Here is an 11630-nt window from a genome sequence, read left to right on the forward strand (position 1 = left end):
GGGGGGGGGGGATTTACAGCCAAAGCTCTAGTTGACTGTTCCAGAGGTAACTTTTGGAGGGCTATGGCTCTAAGGGTCATCTTTTTTCCACAGACTAAACATAGCTGAGGATACTTCTGCTTCCTGTTTCAGCTCATCTTGACCATTTATTTTTGTGATAAGAAAAATTCAGGCTGGGCAGTGGTGGCACACACAGAATTCTGAGTTCGAGGCCAGCCTGGTCTACAGAGTGAGTTCCAGGACAGCCAGGGCTACACAGAGAAACCCTGTCTCAAACAAAACAAAACAAAACAGAAAAATTCAGACCAACTTCTTTTTTTTTTTTTTTTGAGACAGGATTTCTCTTTATAGCCCTGGCTGTCCTGGAACTCACTCTGAAGATAAGGCTGGCCTTGAACTCAGAAATCCACCTGCCTCTGCCTCCCAAGTGCTTGGATTAAAGACGTGTGCCATGACTGCCCGGCCAGACCAACTTCTTAAAAAGACCTAATTCTTCCCTTTTGGGTCTCCTATTTCCACAGTAAGTACATTCCAGTGCCTGAAAGCTCAAGTAATTAAGAAAAATGATACAATCCATCACTATCATGTAGGCTCAAACTTCAAAGCCCTAACGTCATCTTTAATCCTAAATTAAATTCCAATATACTCTAAATTATCTTACCCAAAGCATTACTTTGGTCAAATATTTACAACTATGAAACCAGGAGTGCATTGGATCTAGTCAAGGCTGTTCATATGAGACAGGTTGAGGATGCAAAGCCTCAGAATGCATGGCATGGCACAGATCCAAAAGTAAGTAACACACATTAAGGGTCCTCTACTCAGAGGAAACACTATGTTCCTATATAGCAAATCATTAACAACAATAAAAATCAACAGCAGAACAAAGCACTCACTTAGTGGCTGGCATGTCCATAAAAATGAAAACAAAACAAAACAAAAAAACCTATGGAGGACAGATGCAGGAAATAAAATTAGCAAATTAGCAGGAAGCATGTTGCAAATGACTCTAATTTGAGCTCCTTTTTTTAAAAAGAAAAAAGAAACAAAAAAATCTTTCTGTATATGGGTGTTTTGCCTTCATGTACATCTATGGACCATATGCAAGCAGCATCCATGGAAACCAGAACAGGTCACAGATCCCCTAGAACTAGAATGTTTCCAGATGTTTGTGAGCAGCTGTGCGGGTGCAGGGGAAGAGAACCCAGGTCCTCTGGAAGAGTAGCCAGTACCTTAACTGCTGAGCCATCTCTCCAACTCTGAACCAGGTATCCTTACTGTCATTAGTAGAGCACAAATTTCAGAGCTAGCTTCTAAGTGATCTTCTCTAACCCTTACTTATCTAGGGGGTATTTTATTTCCTGCTCTTCAACTCCTGCTCCCTAAACACACACACACATATTACCACAAAAAATATCAATTTTATGAAACAACAACAACATCTCATCTGTTCAATCAAGTACCCAGAACAGTACTAGTACTTGGCTCACGGCAGAGATGCCCCCATAGGAGTCAAGAGCAGGTTACAAGTGCAGAAAAGAAAAGACAGACCTAGGAAGCCAAGTGCCACAGGCTCAAAATATAATAGCTCAGGGTCTAGTGCTGGCCTCACTGTACTGTCTCCATTCACATCTGGATGATCTTGATTTGTTCACTGTTATCCTGTCTCCCGGATACTCCAGAGAACCCCTGTGCTCACAATCAATGACTTGCCCTTAGGCCAACTTCAACCCAGGGGAGATAGCTAAGAGCACATGCTACTTTTGAAGAGGACCCATGTCTGAAAAGTCACACTGTTTGTAACTCCAGCTCCCCATGATCCAATGACCCTGGCCTCCGCAGACAGCTGCTCTCACATCCAAGTATCATAAAAAATACACACATACATATGTAGTGTAGGTTTTGTATGGTACTTGGATCTTATATTAAGCCTATATTTAATTTAAGAGATAATTAGCAAACTTGCCTATAAAAAGAATATATTCCTAGATGGAATCTCTAACTCAGAACATATCATATATAGTCTAAATATAGCCTATAGCACTTACCAAATCTGTGGGTTCATCTTCTTCTACTTCGGCTTCATCATCTTCATCTTCAATTATTGAATCTTCCACTGTTTCTTCATCTTCTGTAAGATCTTGAGCCATGGCTAATGACCCTGAAAATAAAATAAAAGATGAACAGTTAACCTTTATCATTGTCATTAAACATCAGGTCTAGACAAGAAAGTGTTCCACCTATCTTAATATAGTCTCCCTGGTCAACTGAGCAATGCCACTACACAAAAATATCTACATTTTTTACTAGTAGTCTTAACTACTACATGATAATTTTAATGAGAATGTTTTTAATATTAAAAGGCACAAAAAACAGGGCAGGCCAAGTGGCTCAGTGGTGAAGGGCACTTGCTGCCAAGCCTGATCATGTGAATTTGATTCTTGGTATGTACCTTGCAAATTGCCTTCTAGCCTCTGGATATACATTACAAGACAGACAGACAGACAGACAGACAGACACACACACACACACACACACACACACACACACACAACATAATAAAAAAATTAAAATAAATAGCGGTAGCTTCGTGGTTAGTAGCAAAGAAAAAAATCCAATAATTTTTACCCGTGACTTCAAGCATATTTTCAGACATATTTAAAATATCAAAAAATAAAGGCTAATAATAATACTAAGTTATAAATCAGACTTGTTGACAAAACTTTCTCAACAAATTATACTACATCACTTTCAGGCAAAACTCTAAGAAGACCTTTAAAGTCCAAGCAGTTGTTATTACCACTTCTCAGAGAGCGATGATGTGGCAATTGTGTAGAGAAGGAAAATGTGGGAAGAGCCACATGTGCAATGCCCAAGAGAAAACAATATCTTTAAGAACATGCATTATTTCTTAAGTCTTTTTACTTTCCTGAGTTAAAACAGTTCATTCATAGTTTACTGGTAACTTCCAAAAGCCAGTTTAAAGAAAGACAGACAGACAGACAAGACAGACAACCCCAAGGGTCTACGGTTGTAGCGTGCATGCCTTGCATATGACGGGCATGCTGGAAGTCCTGGATTCATCCACGAGGTGTGGTGACAGACACCTGAAATCCAGCACCCCAGAGGTACAGACACAAGGATCATAAGTCCAAGGACGCGCTAGCTAGCTAGGACACGGATTTTACAACACAGCCAGGGCTACCTACATGAGAATCTGTCTCAACATCTGTCTTTGTGTCCCCGCCACACTCCCAGCCAAAATCCCTAACGGTCATAATTCAAAGTCATAGTAACCACTAAGTAGAAGCCAAGCACTCCTGCGTGCTTAGTTGAAGAGTTCATGAACATGGATCGTTATTTCTCATGCCCTGGGACACAGAAACTCAAAGAAAAGGAATTCTTTCCGGTGACCACTTGAACTAGTTGTTTTTATAAACTAGCAAAATTAATGGACATGAGCGGCAAGGGGCGGGGGGTGGGGGGTTCTACGTTTTTACATTCTGCCAAGATTTTTACCGCAGGTTAATCGTTGGAAAGAATAAACTTATAAAACTCGAAATAACTTTTCCCCAGCATATTTCTAACCAGCAAAAACTGGTTGGAAAAGGGAGGGGAGAGAAACCAGAAAAGGAAGAAGCAAGCCATCCGGCCATACTCTTCTGTAGCGGCTGACAAGCAGCAGGACGAAGGGGCGGATTTGGACACCGAGCCTCGCGGTCCACACAGACCGTGATGGGCGAGCGAGGGGACGGAGCGAAGACGATCCACGCCGCCGAGTCGGAGAATCGGCAGTGGGCGAATGAATGGAGGCGCGCCGGCGTGGGGCTAGCGACACGTCAGCGCAGAGGCTGGGGACGGACCGGGCGGCCCGCGGCGAGCGCGGGCGGAGAAGCGAAGCCGGCCCTGGCATGGGTCCCGCGGACCGAGCGCTTCGGGCCCGCGCTCTCTGGGGGCGCCGAGCTGCAGGGGGTCCTCGGGGGCGCAGCACGGCCCTCGAGAACCGGGCTGGGGGGAGGGGGGCGGCCGTGGTGCCCAGCCCAGCCCCGCGTCTCTCACCTCCGGGGCCGCCTCGGAGCAGCACGGCGGCGGGGAAGGCCAGCAGGAACAGCAGCAGCAGGCGGGGGAGGAGTCTCATGGTGCGGCCGGTCAGCGTCCAGTGCGCGTCCGCTAGGGCTCTCGGTGGCTCTGGCAGTAATGGCGTTACTCTTCATCCGGGCCGCACAGGAGGGGCGGGGCACGCACGCGCGCCATCCGTCGCCCCGCCCCGCCACCGTCGACGTGGCCTCTAGGCGCCCAGAGGCGGGGCCTGCGGTCCGTGAGATCACGTGGCCGGCGGCGTTGCGGGTGGGACGGGCGCCCTCCGGGCTCCCGCGAGAGCCTGGTTGGGCAAGCCTACCCGTTCCATATGCTTAGCATCAAACCGCGGATGCTTGGAGGGACCTAAGACTGTGTCAACTTCCTGCATGTGTGGCAGTTGAAAGACAAAAGGAAAGGATGTGGTTAACGACAAAAATAAATAAATAAATAAAAGCCATTTGTGATGCCTCACATTGTAACCCCAGAGTTTGAGAGATTGAGGCAGGAGGATTGCAGCGAGTTGGAGACCAGCCTGGGCTATGTAGCGAGGTTGGGGCAGGTCTGGGCACCAACAAGAGTGAATACCTTGTCACAAAACAAAAGCAGATAGAAAGGGAAATGCTACTCAGACTTAAAAAAAATCTACCCTCTCTTCTGCAATAATCAGAGTTCTGGAGTTTTATTCTTTTAAATGCTACTCTGTCTCTCTGTGTGTGGTGTGTAATTGCCAGTGCACAGATGTAGAGGTCAGTCAGGGGACAACTTCTGGGGAATTGATTCTCTCCGGCCACATTTAGATGGGTTCTGGGCTTGAACTCTGGTCATTAGGTTTGCACCACAGCCCTCTCCTAGGCTCAGTTCTGATTTTCTTAACAACCCAGACTTAAAAAAAAAATCATATGGCATTTCTGAAATTTCTACATCAAAGATCTCACTTCTGGTATGGTATATTTCTGGCAACTTCAGCTGGCCAGTGTGAAACACTCAGGATGTAGCTGCTGTGCTGAGAACCTCCAGACACAATCCTGTATCATGGACTGCCTCAGTTACTTTTCTGTTGCTGTGAAAAGACACCATTACCAAGGCAACTTATAAAAGAAAGTGTTTAATTTGTAGGCTTGTTTACAGTCTCAGAGGGTGAGCTCACGACCATCATGATGTCAGAGAGAATGGGAGCAGGCAGGCAGGCAGGCCTGGTGCTGGCGAGGTAGCTGAGAGCTTCTATGTCCAGCCAAAAAGGACAAGGCAGAGAGGTAACTCCAATGGTATGGACTTTTGAAACCTCAAAGCCCATACCCAACAACACACCTTCTCACATAAATCCTTACCAAACAGTTCCACCAACTAGGGCAAAACATTAAAACATAACAATTGGGGTCATTCTCATTCAAACCATTACAGAGGCTAGGCAGACACCAGGATCATTGGAGCCTCTAAGCCACATAGGGACAAGTAAACTCCCCTCAGAATTGTTGGAGATGACTGAAGTGGAAGTCACAGACTACATCTCAACTTAACCCCAACAGGTTCAGATAGGATGAGTACAGGCGAAAGAGACTGTCTAAAAGCCCTATAAACATTGAGCAGCCTAAGTACCACCACCTCAAATCAGATCTCAGAAAGAGAGATAGTGAGGTCTTCAGTGCAGGGACAGTGTCTCTTGTACCTTCCCCTCAGTTACAGTCCTTGTCAGTTTCTTGTGCCAGGAGACACTGCCAGATTAAATACAAGGATCTCGGATATCTGATGGGGTTGAAGACTAGTTATAGTCTTATAAGCAAACTAAAGTTGTTTAGCACTGAAAGAGGTGATATAGATTTGAAAGGGTGGCTTTCAGATGGTAATGCAAGCTAAAATCAGAACATAATTCAGGTATAGGACTGTAAGCTCTTTAAGTTAGGAATCATGGTAGAGTATGCCAGTTAGGAATCACTGGCATGCATGCGCATTTGTCTTTCAATCAAGAATCCAGATAGCTCTTGGGCAGGTGGAGGTGTGCAACTCGTGAGCACAGAGTAGTTAACTACTGTTACACAAGGACATGTTTGTTGAAACAACTGCAAAAAACGAACAAACAAACAAAAAATTTGTAGTGGTCTGAATAAGAGTGGCCCTCATAGGCTCATATATTGAAATGCTTAGTCATCTGAGAGTAGCACTATTGGAGGAAGATTAGAGGTGTGGCCTTGTTGGAGTAGGTATGGTCTTATTGGAGTGGGTGTGGCCTTATTGAGGAAAGTATGGCACTGATGATGGGCTTGCGGTTTCAAAAGCTCATGCCAGAACCAGTTCTCTCTCTCTGCTGCCAGTGGATCAGGATGTAGCACTCTCAGCTACTTCTCCAGTTCCATTCTGCCTTGTACAGCCATGCTCTCTGCCTTGATGATAGTGGACTCAGCCTCTGAAACTATAAGCAAGCCCTGAACAACATGCTCTCTTTTGTTCGAACATGGTCATGGTGTCACTTCACAGTAATAGGATATTCCGATATCAGCAGCTCAGAGCAGGTAGATTTATCATGACACAGCCTTTATTGCAAAGTCCCATCTACTAATTTAAGCCTTCTCTAATATCCCGACTCAGGTCTCCCAGTCTCCTCCCAACCTCTGACCTCTTTTGGAAGGTATCTTGTTTTCAAGGAACATGGGACATCCAGGGTAATCAAATTGGCACAGGTCAGACAGATCAACAGACAATTCTCTGCTTTGGCCATTTGATTCCTTTATAATTTGTGGGAGCAGACAATCACTTCCCTTGATACTTAATTTTGCCTCAGCACCATGAAAACGTCATGAGCCTTGCCGGGCGGTGGTGGCGCACGCCTATAATCCCAGCACTTGGGAGGCAGAGGCAGGCAGATTTCTGAGTTTGAGGCCAGCCTGATATACAGAGTGAGTTCCAGGACAGCCAAGGCTACACAGAGAAACCCTGTCTCGAAAAAAAAAAAAAAAGAAAGAAAGAAAAAAAAAGAAAACATCATGAGCCTCATATCCTCCAGGTGACTTCATGTCCTCCAAGACTTCTCTCATCCCTCACCTCCTGCACTTAATCCTGCCCTGCTTTAAAATTACAACCCTTGGTTTGGAGAGATAGCTCTTCTTCCAGGCCACCCAAATTTGGTTCCTAGCACCCATCCTTACAACTTCCCAAGCCTCTTACTCTCAAATCTTCCCTCATAGCATTTCCTATCTTCTTATACAATTTGAAGCTCTTGGGTCTCCTGTGTGTTAATATACCATGACACTGGAAACAGTCTGACATGAGAGAACTTCATTTTGTTTTGAGACAGGGCCATCTTGTATAGCCCTGGTTGGTCTTAAGCCTTGAACCCTCCCGCCTCAGCCTCCGGGGTGTCAGCACTGCAGGAGTAGACTCTCAAGCCAGCTCAGAAATATTTGTTGAACCAATGGGATAATGATTTTGCTATAGTTACATCTTTCCTCCTTAAATTTGTAGTCTGCTTTTCATGGTATGTCTAATAATATATCAGTAGAAACAGTTGTGTTTAGTGTGTATGAACAAATCCTTAACTTCTTTCATGTGGCAAAGAGCAGAGAAGAATTAAATTTTTCTACTGTATCCCTCTTGGCAGGGAAAAAAGTCCATGGAAAGAGGGAGCAGAAAACAAGGCTGTCCTGACCAGCTCCTCAATTAGCAGGAGAACCTCCATTCCCTCCCCAGCCCACACTTCAGAAAGAACATGAGCAATCCAGCCACCAGATTGATCACCACAAAACCCACCACTTAACCTGCCTCTGTCCCCTTAGGCTCTGCCCTCCTTTCTCTTGCGGTAAAATGTTTATAGACCAATCAAAAGCCAGTCATCCTTTGCAGTCTAGATGCCAGTCCCTGTATAAAGATGTGGTTCTAGAACATCCCTCTCTACGCTACAGTGAATGTTGCTCAGTGTTATCACCTCATCACCATTCACTTCCCTCTAACGCTACCTCTCAAAATTGATGGCTTCCCCCTCCCTCCAGCTATAGACTCTCTTGTACTGTATGGAAGAATCACTTGTCAATAAAAATGCTGTTGTCCTACTGACTTAGGCAGGAAATAGGAGGGTGGAAGTTCTGGAACAGAGAGAGGATTCTGGGGGAGAGACAGGCATGAGGAAAGGGAGATTCAGCCCCAGATACAGAGGAAGACGGTCACATGTAACTGAGGACCAGGTAACCAGCCACATGGCAGAACTTAGAATAACAGGATGATTAAGCTAGTCTGGGAATTACCCAGAGCATTTGACCAAGGCATTTGTAAACATATTTAAGTCTCAGAGTCATTATTCTGGGAGCTGGGACCAGGAGAAAAAAACAGAAGCTTACAGAAAACACTTTACAACATCCAGCACTCATTTTCCCAGGCTCTAGACTCAAACCTCTCTGCCCCCTCTCAGCAGGACTACTAAGTACTACTACTAAACTTCGGAGAATGGATATACTACCTACGGGTGTCAGCCCTACCTGCTTTGGGTCTCTCTGAGGACTCGCAGGACACTTCCCTTACAGAATGGGAAAGAAGATCCTGGGAAGAGGGGAGAGAGTGGCCAGATGCAGTTTGGAGGGTGGGGCTAAGTGCAAGGAATCCTGGGCAGAACTGAGAGGAGGAGAAGCAGGATGGAGGCCAGGAAGGAGTAGCCTGGGCACAGGAGAATGAACTTCTGGATAAGACTGCAAGCAGTGAGGGGGGATGGGCAGAGAAAGGACAGGGGGAGACGTGTCCTAGCTTCTTTTATGATTGCTGTGATTAAATACTCTGACAAGAGCAATTTAGAGGAGACAGTTCCAGGTTCCAGCCCATCGTTTTGGGGAATTCAGAAGCAGCAGATCATACTGCAGCTACAGGCAGGAAGCAGAGCGCAAAGGCCCTTGTGTTCGCCTCTGTCTTAGTTAGGGGTTTACTGCTGTGAACAGACACCATGACCAAGACAACTCTTATAAAGGACAACATTTAATTGGGGCTGGCTTACAGGTTCAGAGGTTCCATTCATTATCATCAAAGTGGGAGGATGGCAGCATCCAGGCAGGCATGGTGCTGGAGAAGCTGAGAGTTCTACATCTTCATCTGAAGGCTGCTAGTGGAAGACTTGCTTTCAAGCAGCTAGAGTGAGGGCCTTAAGGCCCATAACCACAGTGGTACACCTACTCCAACAAGGTCACACCTTCCAATAGTGCTACTCCCTGGGCCCAGCATATAGAAACCATAATAACCTCCCTTTTCTCTTTTTATTCAGCCTCAGACTGGGTCCAGAAAATAATTCTATCCAGGTCAGGGTGGGTCTCCCCCATCCCACACTCACTAATTTGAGTAACAAACTACTTACCAGACATGCTCCAAAACCAACTAATCTAGACAGTTCTTTATTGAGCCTTCCTTCCCAGGTGGTCCCAGATCTTGCCTAGTTGACAACAGAGACCCCAGCAGGGGTATTGCCTATATATATATATATATATATATATATTTTTTTTTTAAGTGGATATATAACCCTCTTTGTAACCTAACACACCATGACCGGATTATTTTTTATAATTTGTATCCTGCCTCATGTGACAGCCCTGAGCTAGCACAACAACCACTGTTCCATATAATCACCCCATTTTCCCCTCCAAGAAGCTCAAGGCCATTTATACATAGTGTTTTGCTCACTGTTTTATTGCTATGGACCATGGAAGAGACACCAAGACCAAAGCAACTCTGAAGCATTTAATTAGGGGCTTGAGTACAGTTTCAGGGGCTTAGTCCATTATCATGGCGGGGAGCATGGGGGCCAGGCAGCTGTGGTGCTGGAGAAGTACTGAGAGTACATTTTGGTCTGCAAGTGGTGGTGGGAGTGAATGGTGTCACAGGCATCTGAAACCTCAAATCTCACCCCCAGTGACACATTCCCACCAACAAGGCTACAGCTACTCTAACAAGGTCACACTTCAGAATCCTTCTAATCCTATCAAAGAGTTCCTTCCACTCCCAGTGACCAAGTATTCAAATATATGAGCCTATATATTTGACCATTCTTATTCAAACCATCACACGCAGGAATGATGCTTTGGAGAAAGGAACCCTCAAATTTCCTTAAGGCAGTAGATGGCTGGATTATGGAGCAAGGACTTGAAAAACCTGTCCACAGAATAGGAGTCAGCAAATAAAACATGCATATGTGTGTACTAGGGAACACTATATAGCTTCAGAATAAGTTCCAGAAACTAGTAGCCAGTAGCCAGTACATCGCCTACTTAATTAAGACTGTATCAAGGTGCTGTGTGGCCTCAACAGTCTCTCAATCTAGTGGGGAGTCAGGGGAAAGGACGCATGCCTGAAGAAGGTTTTAGAGGTAGGATAAGTATTCAATAATTATAACGTCGATGTGAGAGATGGTGAAAGCGGTGGAGTTAAGTCATGAAGGACATAAAGGGTCAGATTCAAGGGGGCAGGAGATGGAAACAGCACAGTAGTCACACAAGAATGGTGATGGGAGACAGGGTTCCTGAGGTGCAGCCAGAGGAGGAGGAGGAAGAAGCAGGGGCCACAGCCAATCTTTGCCTTGCCCCTGGGCCCATAAGGTGAGACCCCAGCTGCGAAGCAAACCTTCAGCCAGCCTCTGGCTCCTGTTTAGTTTGCGGCCTGGATTTCCAGTCTTCTGCCCAGTCCTTAGGCTATGCTGGTCACTCTTCTCCAAGGCCTTGTCCCATCAACTACCCTTTGCTTCCCTTCAGCTCTGGCCTTAGCACGTGCCTTCTCAGCACATGCTATGCTGATTCTTCAACCAGCCGTGCAAGCTCTGCCTGCCTCTCCGCAAACCTGCTGTCCCTCTTACTGTTGTTTTGAGACAGGATTTCACTGTGTATCCCAGTCTGGCCTCAAACTCACTACGTAGTCTATGTTAGCCTCAAACTCATGACAGTCCTCTTGCCCCAACCATTAGAGTACTGAATTTAAGGCATGTACCATACTTAGCCTTAACCCTCTTACTGCTACTGCCTTAAGGTGACTACCCTGCATTCAGAACTCTGCTCAGCATCTGGAAGCCTTCTCTTAGTGTTCACAGCTAGCAAGTTACCACATACTCTTCACTTTACCAAGGAGATCACTTCGTGGCCTCATTCCCCCTTGATGGCCACAGTCACTGTTTGTCACAGTTTCTCTTGCTTCAATAGCTTCACAGTCTTCCTGATTTTAGTGTCACCTCCATCAGCCCACCTGTGTATCACCTAAGGGGTCTTTCCAAAAGAGCAAGTTCCACATCACTCCCTGACCGGAGTCCGTCCAGGAGCTCTTGGGGATCGAGTTTAAGTTTGCTAGGTTGCTGGTCATTGTTCTTCATGAGCATCCTCATCTTTGGCCAGAGGAAGAGCTTGGCTTCAAACGTGTCTCGTGGGTCCAGGATTGTTGGCCATCTACAGCCTACATGTGTTGGGCATGTCTGGCTTTCCTCTTTTAACCTGGAACTACCCAGTCAGGGGTGGAGATTCTGCTCAGGGCCAGGATTTCTGTCAAGTCTTCCCAGAGTCCTCTCTACCAGCCGGGGCCACTTCTACCAGCTCCTCCAGCCACAG

The 11630-nt window shown here is 45.9% G+C and overlaps 1 protein-coding gene across 2 annotated transcripts in view; it reads right to left on the reverse strand.

Annotated features, from left to right (window-relative positions):
- Window positions 1-4297, reverse strand: part of Ssr1 (signal sequence receptor subunit 1) — a 16653-nt gene extending 12356 nt beyond the window's left edge. Inside the window, exons 1-2 of one of the 2 annotated variants that reach the window (XM_031358075.1) lie at window positions 4060-4297; window positions 2049-2161 (exon numbers count right to left, since the gene is read on the reverse strand). In XM_031358075.1, coding sequence (XP_031213935.1) covers window positions 2049-2161; window positions 4060-4138 — 192 coding nt within the window. In that variant the 5' untranslated portion in view covers window positions 4139-4297. The remainder of the gene's footprint in view (window positions 1-2048; window positions 2162-4059) is intronic. The other variant, XM_031358076.1, reaches the window with a different exon arrangement.
- Between the last annotated feature and the right edge of the window lie 7333 nt (window positions 4298-11630).

This window comes from Mastomys coucha, unplaced genomic scaffold (assembly GCF_008632895.1).
Source record: "Mastomys coucha isolate ucsf_1 unplaced genomic scaffold, UCSF_Mcou_1 pScaffold7, whole genome shotgun sequence".
NCBI lineage: Eukaryota > Metazoa > Chordata > Mammalia > Rodentia > Muridae > Mastomys > Mastomys coucha.